Source organism: Muntiacus reevesi, chromosome 2 (genome assembly GCF_963930625.1).
Source record: "Muntiacus reevesi chromosome 2, mMunRee1.1, whole genome shotgun sequence".
Classification (NCBI taxonomy): Eukaryota; Metazoa; Chordata; class Mammalia; order Artiodactyla; family Cervidae; genus Muntiacus; species Muntiacus reevesi.
Window position 1 is genome coordinate 265,311,103 of NC_089250.1, and position 12,128 is coordinate 265,323,230.

Here is a 12,128-nt window from a genome sequence, read left to right on the forward strand (position 1 = left end):
GGGAACTTGACCTCGCCCAACATTCTGATCATAGTCCCACCTCTCCTTTTGACCCTACCCCTGAATCGACAGCTCCTCATGGAAACTCCTATCCTCTTCAGGTCTGTTCAAGCAAGCAGACCAAGACTTCACTCTGAGTCCCTGCAGACCTACGAGGTCTGTCCATGTCCACCTATGACCACAGTTCAATTCAGTCGCACAGTCGCGTCCGACTCTTTGCGACCCCGTGGGCTGCAGCACGCCAGGCTTCCCTGTCCATCACAATCCCCGGAGCTTGCTCAAACTTATGTCCATCGAGTCGGTGATGCCATCTAACCATCTCATTCTTCTGTCGTCCCCTTCTCCTCCTATGACCACACTCAACCTTCAAATTCAAACCGCGCCCATTTCCACCTTGGCAACGCCCAGGCTTCCCTCCTCCCAGTTTCTTGCACCGGACAGTATTGCACGTGATCTCAGCCCGTTACCCTCACCCCAGATTCTGATTCTGCCCAGTTTACCCTCTGGCCACACCCTCAAATACGCCCGTTCTTCTGATTACCCTATTTCCTGCAGAAACTCCTCTTAGAGCCCTGACCTGACTGCCTCCCGGAGACTCCTTGCGGGAGTCTCTCTTTACCTTAATAACCACGCCCACAATCCTGGCTCCTGCCTAACTTCTACTCGGGACTCTTCCGAGAGACTTGACCGTTCACGCCTTCTATGCTCTAGTCCAGCCTCTAAAGTTTTGACCACGCCCCTCAATGTTGGCTCCGCCTTCCCGTGCCTTTCACTACTTCCACGCCGTCTCAAGATTGGTCCCTCCGATCCTCCTTCACCGTTTCCGCTTTCTGAACTAGATGACCATGCTTTAGGTTATTACCTCGTGGCCTGGGGCATCACCCTAGTCTCCCCATCGTTTTCCAAGCCTCACTGAGGTCTTGGTCCCACCCTTTGCGGTACGACCCCGCTTTGGACACTCACCCTTCCTTTTTGGCGCTGCAGTTGCTGCTAGAGGATGTGGTGCGGCTGCGGGGGTCCTCGCGGCGCACGGAGGCGAGGCGCTCTGGTGACAAGTAGCGCCGGGCACTGCTAATAGAGAGCAGACAGTTAGGGGCAGAACCTGCGAAGTCAGCAGGCGAGTGCCGGAGGCAGGCGAGAACTTTTCAGGACCTTCCCCTGATGATATTCAGACACCTGAATCCATCCCTTTTCATATAAACAGCCTCCGAGGTCTTGGAAGAGGCGGGGGATCCCGACTTCCACGGCTTACCTGCGCCCAGAGGTCGCCTCCTTTTTGGGGGAGGATGGGGACGTGGCATAGCCGCCCACGCGCCGCGGGGGTCCCGAGCCATTGAGGGGCGTCCTGGTGGGAAGACCTTTCAGGAGCTGACACACTAGAGGGATGGAGTTAGAGGACAGAAGAGGATGAGTTTGAAGTCCAGGCCCCAGCCCCTACCACCTCACCCCTCTAGTCTAGTGAAGATACCGGAGGCAGTGGTGCCTAGGCGAGGAGGAGCCCGGCCCTTGGGGGTGCCCCGCGCGCGCAGCGCTGCGCCTTGCTCTTCGCATGCCCGCAGGCGACGCAGCGCGTCAGCCAGCGCCGCCTTTAAGACCGCCAGCTCATCTTCCTGCAGCTGCAGCCGCTGCTCCAGCGCCGACACGCGGTCGTCCACCTCCATCCCGCTCGTGCCCGACAAATTGTCATCTAGAAGGCAAGAAATCGCTGGCTGCGAGGGCCACCCAGGAGCTCCAACGCCCAGGGGGAAGTGTCCCTCCCACCTGCCCGGGGCTAAGTCCGGGGCCAGCCACGCCCCCTTCATCTCCCGCGACCTGGGGCTGGACCGCCTGGATGTGGGCCAAGAAGAGAGGAAGGAAATCCCCACGGCTCTCAACCCTTGCCCGCACACTCCTCTCTGCTGCAGTGCCCTGGAGGCGTGACCTTAGGGAAGTCCCTTCCTCGCTAACCTTCTAAGAAAGAGTCTACAAATCAAGAGCCTCTCGAATCTGGTTTTAAGATTTTATGACTAAGATGCTAAATACCTATGAGTGATATCAACATCTTAAGGATGACATCAACTTTTCCCGAATGACACCAACATTCTAGAATTGATCCCCAATATCCTCTGACGAATATCGAGATTTTTTATCTCGGGTACTAATATTCCCTCTCTGTTTCTAAGACTTTCCGAGCCAAAAAGGTCTGTGCCTGGTCCCTCTCCGCTTTCTCTCCTCACCGAGCGGTTCGACCCCAGAACTTGCTGCAAGGACAGAGTTTCTGCGGCCCCTGGCGGCAAATTTGGGAGTTGCAGGCAGCTCCTCGAAGACCCGAGATTCGCGCAAGGGGATCTGACACCCAAACTAACTTCCCCGACCCAAGCTTCTCTCCTCTGATCCTCTTTTTAAATGTAGCTTCTGTACCCCCATGCCCCTGACTCGGCTCTCCCTCTCCTCTCTAGATGCAGCCAAATAACTCCTCCTCCATCTCCCGCGGCTCTCATTTTCCCGAAGTGGGAGGGGCAGAGTACCAAAGTGGTCCCCGCTCCCCCTTTCCTCCCAGACCACTCATACCCAGACTCATTGCTGGTAAGAACCAGGGAAGCCCTGGCTCCCAGTCCGGTGGAAGTAAAGGTGGTAGCCTTAACAGGAACGGGGCTTGGAAGTAGCACCTGCTATCCCCCGTCCTTAGGCCCCGCCCGTCCGCTGGGCTCCGCAGTGCAGCCATCGGTCCCTCCCCTCCCTCCTCCACCCCCTGCGGCCCAATCGCTTGCCTGGCCTCGCCTGCCCTGCCCCCCACCCAACGCCACTCTGGTCTGGTGCCTGGACCTGCATTGGAAGGTGGGGGTTAGGTCTGAGGGAGAGAGCTGTCAGGACTCAGAACTCATAAGAGAAGGAATCTCAGGGTCCTGTTGGCATTGCGTTTTGCAAAAGAGGAAACTAAAGAGGGAGGACGAGGGAGAGTGCAGAGATCACCGAAGGTCAAACAGCCAATAGGGGAGGTGCAGGATGGCCTGATCACCTTCTTGTGCCAAGACCCCTCCTACTTACCATTAATAATACTATACTACCCCCCCAAAATGAAATTTGTCATAGAGAGCTGACATGTGCAAAACACTTAGCATCTCACCAGACTCCGGTATGTGCTCAGTAAATCCGGAATATAATTAAATGTTATTATGGTACCCACACTGGAAGAGGGCATGGCAACCCACTCCAGTATTCTTGCCAGGAAAATCTCATGGACGGAGGAGCCGGGTGGACTACCGTCCACGGGGTCGCAAAGAGTTGGACATGACTGAAGCAACTGAGCACATGGTACCCAATGTCCCAGCAACTCTAGTAGCTATAGTATTATACCCATTTTAGGAGGCGAGGAGATAGATGGGGACGGAAACCCAGAGAAATAAAGTTACTCATACATGGAAACACAACTTTTGAGTCCTGGAACAGGTATTTGACCCAGACTTAGGCACCCTGTCAGCTTGACTCTCAGAGGAGCTGAGGAGGACAAAAATGAACATTCTGGTCCCTGACCCTGGGGTGTATGCCCAGAGGTGAGCCTCCAAATGGGAGTTCCTTCTCAGGCCCCCAGAGTGAAGTGGAGGAACTGCTACCTTGCCCCTGTAACCCCCATCCAGAGAGCCAGCTTATTCTGAGGCCTTGACCCACCCACCCCTCACCCACCATGACTCAAGTCCTCTGCTCCCTCCTGCCGGTTCATTCCCCCACCTTCAGCTCTTTTGCCCAGAAACCAGCCCCCACTTCCCACTTCTCCCCTCTGCCTCCAGCTCCCCTCATTCGGGTCTGACACCCACAGTGGCCCTTCTTTTTCATATCGATTTGTCTAGGGAGAAGGGATGAGTCCTAATGTGTGGGAGGGGTGGGGCCTGAGGACTTGGTGGGTAGAGTGGAGGCAAAGTCCTCTGGTCATCCTGCCTGGTCCCACATCCAGCCCACAAGCCAACACCCAATTCCACTCTCCCTCAATCGGTCCCTCTGCTGAGGAGAAGGGAGAGGGTCCTGGAGGATTGAGAGAGGTTGGCGAGAGCAGAGTTCCAGACCTCCAGGCCTTCCCTCCTGCAACCCCAAGCTCCTAAAGGCTCTGCTCCCTTCTCTCGGTTCAGCCACCTGGAGAAAAAGGGGAGGGTCGAAGAAGATACAGGACTGGGATCAGGGCTTTGGGTATCAGGCATCTTGCTATGGGGTCAGGGTCCTGCTAGGGGAGAAAGGAGAATCTTCAGCTAGGAGCGAGGATGGGGACTTGGAAGGAGGAGGCTGGGGTAGAAGAAGATAGGTCCAGCCCTGGGCGGGGCCAGGGTCGGAACTGAAGAGGGGTCTCACCGTTGCAATATTGAAGCAGCGAGGACGTGTCGTAGAGGCCGCAGAAGGCTGGGCCGCGCTCCGCCATCGCCCCGCCACATCCACCGCCGGCCCCCCCGGTCCCAGCTCGGGCCCGGTCTCCCCCCCCAGGCCCTGCCTCCCGTTGCCATAGCAACGCCCTTCGTTCCAGCATCCCCAGCTCGGCCCGCCCGGCATCAGGAGGCCGACGCCGGGCCTGGCACCGGGGTCATCCCCCAGGATGCCCAGAAAGGGGGAGGGGGTCGGGACACCCCCTGCCAGGCCCCCCAACACAATCCTCGGGCCGGGATTGGTTGAGCCGAGATCCCTCTCGGTACCGTCTGGTACCGCCCACAACAGGCGCGTATTCTCTCTAGACCCCCTCTTCGCCTGTTCAGGACCAATGAGAGCCTGTCGCGCAGGCCCCCTCCACCAATAGGAATGCAAAAGGGTTGGAAGGGGCAGGGCCTTCTTTGCTTTTTAGCCCGAAGCATAGCCCCCGGCTCTTAGAGAAAGGTAGGGTGGAAGAAGACACTCCCACATTCCCCAGACCTTCCTAATCTTTCCCTGGATTTTCGAGAAGACGCCTTGTAAGACCAAAGCCTGACCCTGGAGCCTCAAATCCACCCAGATACCCACAAGCTCCGCCCTGGAACTCTTATTCTAGCTCATGTCTTAGAGCTCTTGTTTATTCTATCTACACCAGCCCTCAGGGCTCTTAGCTCCACCCCCAGAACCCCGTTGGGGGAGCTAAAGTTCTGTTCCCGACCCCAGAGCTTTTGGCACCGCCCTCTGAGCGTCTCAGAGCCAGAGCCCTTGACCCGGCCAACAGATAGGGTTGGCTCCGCCCTTTAAGTTTAGAGCCCCTTACTCTAAGTCTGTTAGTCCCTCCCTCACCTTTCCTTCCACTTTCCTATTGGCCCTTCCAGGCCCTTAGCTCCTCCCTCCAAAGGCTTCATCTCCCACGTTATTATCCAGTCCGGGTTTTGACAGAGGCCCAGCTGTGATACTTGGACTGCTGGCGGTGTCAGTCGGAGCTGGCTCCTAAGTTGTGGGGAGAAAAAAGGGAAGAAAACCTGACAATGGATTTAAAGAATACTGGACCACCTTCTCCAGATCCCCATTGAGAGTCAGCCCCTAGCAATGACCCAGATCATGCTTTATACTTGGGGGCCAGATATATAGAGACACATGTATGCCAGCCAGCCAGTGCATGCTCAGTCATGTCAGATTCTCTGCGACCCCATGGACTGTAGTCCCCACCAGTTTTCTCTGTCCATGGAATTTTCCAGTCAAGAATACTGGAGTGGGTTGCCATTTCCTTCTCCAAGAGATCTTCCTGATCCAGGGATCAAACCCGGGTCTCTTGTGCCTTCTGCATTGGCAGTCCGATTCTTTACCAACCACCTCACCTGGAAAGCAACCCTAAAGCAGAAGAGATTTGCTTCAGGACACTGGCAGGCCTTGAAGCTCAGGGCTTTGGAACCAAATTGACCTGGGTTTGAATCCTGACTCCACCACTGTCTGATTGTGACCCCGAGCCTCAGTTTCCACATCTGGAACCGGGGAGTGGGTGGAGGGGGGGGTCATATAGCGAGCCTACTTTTTTTAGTCATTTAAAAATGTTCACAGAGTGCCTATTTTGTGCCAAGCTCTATTCTAAGTGCCAGAATTTCCGTGATAAGCAAGTCAGCCCCAGAATTTGCCCTCATGGACCCTGCAGTTTGTGGAGGAGGTAAACCATAATACACAAAACAAATAAAGAGTATTAATAATAACTAACATTTACTGAGCACTTCCTATGTGCCAAGCACTCAGTTATCTTCACCACAAGTCCTATTTTCATCACCATTTGATAGATGAAGAAACAGGCACAGAGCTTGTAAGATCATTTCAGCTCCTGGCATTAGAGAGATAAGACAGAGTGATATTATCAAGGACGGGAGGCTGAGGCTAATTTAGAGAGAATGTGGCCAGGGAAAGTTTTTCTGAGAAAGTGACATTTGAGCTGAGATGTGAATGATAAGCAGGAAACAATCACACAGGGGGAAGGGGGGTGACTTTCCAGGCAGCGGGAACATGAAGTACAAAGGTCCCGAGGTAGGCGTGAGTTTGGCAACAAGAAGGCTGTTGATGATGGAACTGTGGAGAGCTTCCTTGTGAAGGGGCGAGCCAGAGGTAGATGGCATCAGGAGATAATGGGAGCACCAAATCGTGTAGGACCTTGAAGGCTGTGGGCAGATGTTGGCGGTTTCTCACTGTATCCTCCATGAGCCCCAGTGAGGCCACATTTGTAAATCACACATGAGGACAGGGCCCAGCACACAGTAAGCACACATAAAAGGCAGCAACCCCTATCCACGTCCCAGTGAACAATTACTAAGTAACATCAATAGGGACTTAGTTCCCTAAGACTCCAGGCTCCAAATGCAGAGGGCCTGGGTTCGATCCCTGGTCAGGGGACTGGGTCCCACATGCTGCAATTAAGACCCGACACAGCCAAATAAATAAATTTTAAAATATCAATAATAAGTTCCAAGTGATGACCAAAATAGACGTGGGCCATTATCATTCTAGGATCACAGCTAATTTTCTTACTGAAGAAACAAAGCAGGAACTCAGATTTCTTTCCTTCCCAACTCCCATTTCTCCCACCCTCCACCTCCCTGAGCTCAGATTCTAGGAAAGGGGAAATCAGACTCCTATATACGGAACGATATGGAGCGGGCTGAAATGTGCAGTGTGCTAAGGGCTGTTACTGGAGTGCGCCCGGAGGATGGTGGGAGCCCAAGGGACTTCAGAGCCTGCAGGCTCCATGAGTTGGGGAAGGGGAGGGGAGCCAGGGTGTGAATGAAGGAACCGTTTAAGCTGCTGGGCGGTGGGGGGTGGGGTGGGGCAGTGAGGAAGACACACCAAGATGAGTCAATCCTTGCTGTATGCTCACACAGTGACCCTGGCCCAATAACTTGGCTTTTCAGCCCCCCACCCACTTCCCGGGGAGGGGGTGCAGGGAGAAGAGAAGGTTCGGTGAGCTCAAGCTTGTCCAGTGCTGTTCGGCACCCTGGTTTCTGAGTGCAGCTGATGGAGCTAGTTTTACTACAAGCGCCTCGCAGGGAGATGTTAAAGGCCCAGATAACAGGAGAGGGGAGGGGGTCAGCTTTGCCGGGGGGTGGGGGGGGTGGGGGGGGTGGCAATGGCAGGGCTCACAAGTCATGCTTTGTCCCTTCTCTCTGCCTCTAGGTTTCCTTCTCTCTCTTGTGGGTTTCCTGCTGCTTTTCTCTCATCTCTGTCTTTGTCCCTATGTCTCATCTGGAAATTGGGTCCCTGAGGCATCACTTATGAGCCACGTCACCTTGAGCAAGTTACTTCCCCTCTCTGAGCCTCAGATTCTTCATCTGGAAAACAGAGATGAATATGCCTTGGGATTTCCCTGGTGGTCCAATGGTTAAGACTCTGAATTTCCACTGCAGGGCACATGAGTTTGATCCCTGATCAGGGAACTGAAATCACATATGCCTTGCAGTTTTGGGGGAAAAAAAAGCCTCTGCTGAAGGCCTGTTATGAGGATCAAATGAGATACATGCATGTAAAATGCCCAATATGGTACTTATTAATAAATATGGTACCTATTATTATTATTTATTAATTAGTAGTAGTAGTTCTGTGGTGCTGGAGAAGACTCTTGAGAGTCCCTTGGACAGCAAAGAGATCAAATCAGTCAATATTAAAGGAAATCAACCCTGAATATTCATTGGAAGGACTGATGCTGAAGCTGAAACTCCAATACTTTGGCTACCTGATGGGAAGATCTGATTCATTGGAAAAGACTCTGATGCTGGGAAAGATTGAGGGCAGGAGAAGGGGGAGACAGGATGAGATGGTTGGTTGGCATTACTGACTGAATGAACATGAGTTTGAGCAAACTCTGGGTTACAGTGAAGGACAGGGAAGCCTGGCGTGCTGCAGTCCATGGGGTCGCAAAGAGTGTGACATGACTGAGCTACTCAATGACAGTAGTAGTAGTAGTACTACTACTTCTGATTTTGGACTGTGTTTTTTTTCCTCTCTCTGTCTTTTTTTCCCTGTCTTTATGACTCTTTCTTTCTTCCTGTTTCTCTTTCTACCTTTCCTTCTGTTAGTCTGTTTAGGTCTATGCCTGGGCTGGGAACTCCTTGAGGGCGGGGCAAGAGCTATCTTGGCCATCTGGGTCCCCAGCATTGTCCAGCCCAGGGCCTGATATATAACAAGTACCCAATGAAGGAACCTCTTTTTGCTGGTAAAGTGGTTAAGACTCTGAGCTTCAGGTTCGACCCCTGATCAGGGAACAAAGATCCCACATGCTTCACAGCATGGCCAAAAAAAGAAAAAGAAAAAACAAGTACCCAATAAAGTAAACCGAATCCTGCTCTGTGCCAAACCAGTGTTGGGAGATGCTGGGGACCCAGCAGTGACTGAGACAGCCACAGCCCTGCCTTCTCAGAGCTCACGATCCAGGAGAGGAAATCATTATTTGTTGAATGAATAAGCTAATTTTGAGGTGAGCTTGGAAGACTTGACTGAAATTGGGTGGAGGTATTTGAGGCAGAGAAAACTGCTGGAAACGAGGTTAGAGGGGGTGGGAAAGAGTCTGAAGAGTTGGGAGGTGATGGAGAGAAGCCTGGAGAGCTCAGCAAAGGCCTGGAAGGCTGTGGAGAGGAACTTGAGCTTTCTTCTCTTGAGGGCACTGGGGAGCCATGGCAGGTTCTGAGCAGGGGAGGGACCATGGCAGGTTTGTGCTTTAGCAGGACCACTCTTACAGCCTGGCTACCCTGGGGAGGTCGAGGCGGGGGTGATAGATGGAAGGAAGAAGGACATGACTGGGGCAGCAGAACGAGGGGGCCAGAAGCAAACTGGATCTGAGTAGGGGCTGGGGGGAGAGGGAGGAGGAGCCAGATTCTAAAAACCAGGACGGGAAATCCCCTCCGCACTTTCACTGCCGAGAGCCCAGGTTCAATCCCTGATGGGAAAAATAAGATCCCAGAAGCCCCGCGCGGCCAGAATAAAATTAAAAAATAAATAACCAGGAGGAAAGTGCCTCGGTCAGCCTGCTTTCTGTGGTCAGAAAATGCGCTTGACGGCTCACGCACCACCACGAGGCGGCAGCCGGGACTTCAGGTTTGACTCTCCCAGCAGCGCCTCCCCCAGGGTGGGGAAAACTGCACCTCGACACCGAGGTGTGGAGAGGTTGAAGTTGTCCTCCGGGCCCCAGCTGAGAGCCCCTCTGCTTTCCTGCTCCACCCCACAACACACACACCGATCTTGGCCTCTTGGTTCCCTGGAGCCCCTACTCCACCAGCAAGAGATTATGTCAACACAGTCCGGCTGATTCTGTCCAGGACAATATTTGCCCTCAGGATCTGGGAAGGTTGCTATGGAGACTGGAGACGTGCTGCGGGGCGGGGGGCAAGGCGGGGGTGGGGGGGGGAGGAGAGGCAGGGTCGGGGGAGCACCCTCCCTCCTGGAAGAGGGTGAGCGGAGCCAGGCGTCATCTCTGCCTCCCCTCTACCTGATTGAGTCTTGGGGAGTTTATCCCATCCCCGCTTATCTGAGTTCCAAGTCTTTCTCCCCCAGCCTCCGCGCTCTCTGGACCGGCTCTTGTCTCTGTCTCTGATTATCTCTCTGGATACCGATGCTCTCATCTCTCTGAGTCTCTCTCTCTATCCTTTTGCTTTCTCTCTTTGGGTCTCCATCTCCATATCTCTCCACGTCTCTGTGTCTCTCTAGGTATTTACTCTGTCTCTGTCTCCATCTCTCTTTGGGTCTTTGTCTCTCTCGGCTCCCATGTTTTTTGTGTTGGTTTCTCAAGGCCCTCGTCTTTGGATCTCGGTCTCAGGGTTCCTACCTTCCTCTGGGTCCTCTGTCAATCTTTCTCTCTCCGTGTACCCCCATCTCTGGAGCGCTGTCTGCTTGTGTCTCACGGGGTCCTGTGAATCTCACAGGTCTCTCTCTGAATCTCCGTCCCTCCTTCTCTCTAAGGATCTCTATATTTTCAGCTGTGTCTTTCTCTGACATTCTCTGTGTCAGTCTCTGTCTCTGACATTCTGAATCTCTTTCTGTTTGTGCGCGTGTGTGTGTGTTTATGCATGTGTATGTCTTTCTGGGTTTCTGTCTTTGAGGCCTTGTCTCTCCGCAGTCCTGAATCTCAGGGGGCCATCTCAGCCTCCCATTTCTGTCCTCAGTCCCTATGGGGCCCCCCCTCTCCCCATCTCTCTCTGCCTCATTTCTCCTGCACCATCTGCCGGCACTCCAGGCCCCCGCCTGCTCCCCGCAGGCTCTTCTTAGCTGGGCAGCCCCATGGGGGGAGGTACAGGCCCCCCCCAGATTCTGCCCCACCATGGCATCCTGAGGTGGGGGGGGGGGGACACTGCCTGGTCATGGCTAGGGTGGAGGGAACAACAGCCTGGAGACCGGGGACCAGGGGACATGGAGAAAGGGAAACAGACAGACAGACACCCTGAGAGGCGATGGGAAAAGAGGGATGAGAAAGGAGAAAGCTTCAAGACAGGCAAGAAGAGACTGAGCTGGAGGATGGAACGAGCAAGAGAAATGAGGAGGGGGCAGAAGGAAATCCGGAGGGAAGAGAAGAGAAAAGACAGCCCAGCCAACAAGGGAGGAAGATGGAAAAACTGCACTCAGGCTTGGAGGAAAGGAGAAAGAAGAGATTCTCAGATCAAGGGGACTGAAGAGGGGCATGGAGAGAGAAGAAGGGCAAGGGGAGAGGGCATGGCTGCTTCTCTGCCTGCAGTTTCCAAAACCCTGACCGTGGAGACTGGAGAGGGCCTGTGTGGCTACCCCTGTGGCCCTGTTGCCTCCTCCCCAGGCCCTGGGAGACTGTAAAAGCCCCCAGGAGGGCTGAGATGAGCAGGGGGCCAGTCGGGGACCCAGACATCCCTCCTTCCATCCTCCACGCCCACTCCTCCACGCCCACGCTGGACCCAATGCTCTATTCTGCCCGGAGGGACTGATGAGGGAGGGGCCAGCCTGCCATCCCCAGGCTCCTGTCCTGCTTGTATCTCCTCAGGGCCCATCTCTCAGGCTCTCCCTCCCCCCACCCACTCCATCTCCATCTCTCAAAGTCTCCATCTCTCAGTTTGTATCTCTTCTTTCTCCCTTCCTTGGTCCACTTTCTCTTCCCTGATTTTTTCTCTCTTTCTGTCCCTCTCTTTTTGTATATTTCTCTCTACTTCTCTGTCTCTCTTGTTTCTTTCTCTCTGTCTCTTTTCTCCTGGTCTCCCTCATCTCTGCTTCTTCCTGTCTCTGTCTCTGCTCTTTCTTGGTCCTTGATTTCTTTTCCTGTCTTTCTCACCACCTCAGTTCCTCTCCCCTGCTTCCCCCTCCCACCCCCAGTCTCTTTCCTCCCACTTTCCAGCCTCCCCCCACCTTCCCATCCCCAGCAAGTGACCCCAGACCCTCTTGGGACCAAGGAGAGGCTCCCTCCCAACCCCAGTCTCTTCCCTGAGGTGCTGGGCATTCTCAGACTCCTCTCCTCTCCACTCCATGAACCGAGCCTTTCCCAGGACCCAGAGGGCGCCAGGAATGTAGGGCAGAGAGCAGGGAGGCCAGCTGGAGGTCAGGAAGCCAGGAGTCCCCAAGTCACTCTCCCTCCCCGAGACTGGTTTCCTTTCAGCCTCTAGTGCTGGATCTCACGCCACTCCTTACTCTCTGCCCCTCCTGGGGCCTCTGGGCCTCAGTTTCTCCTCTGCAAAATGGGTAGACTCACCTCTGTCCCATTTATCTTCCAACTCCCTGGGGAATGTGTGCTCATGAATGTT

General features: G+C 54.2%; 1 protein-coding gene across 1 annotated transcript; it reads right to left on the reverse strand.

Annotated features, from left to right (window-relative positions):
* Positions 1-959: 959 nt before the first annotated feature.
* On the reverse strand, positions 960-4,387 carry LOC136157519 (echinoderm microtubule-associated protein-like 1). Its single transcript, XM_065919378.1, has 4 exons — positions 4,321-4,387; positions 1,469-1,687; positions 1,253-1,376; positions 960-1,068 (listed from the first exon to the last, which is right to left on the reverse strand). The coding sequence occupies exons 1-4, from the start codon at positions 4,385-4,387 to the stop codon at positions 960-962; spliced, it is 519 nt and encodes a 172-aa protein (XP_065775450.1).
* Between the last annotated feature and the right edge of the window lie 7,741 nt (positions 4,388-12,128).

Coding starts and splice junctions, on each gene's coding strand:
- LOC136157519 (XM_065919378.1), bottom strand. CDS start 4,387: ATGGCGGAGCGCGGCCCAGCCTTCTGCGGCCTCTACGACACGTCCTCG. Junction 1,377..1,468: donor CCTAGGCACCACTGCCTCCG/GTATCTTCACTA, acceptor CCATCCCTCTAG/TGTGTCAGCTCCTGAAAGGT. Junction 1,069..1,252: donor GAGGCGACCTCTGGGCGCAG/GTAAGCCGTGGA, acceptor CTCTATTAGCAG/TGCCCGGCGCTACTTGTCAC.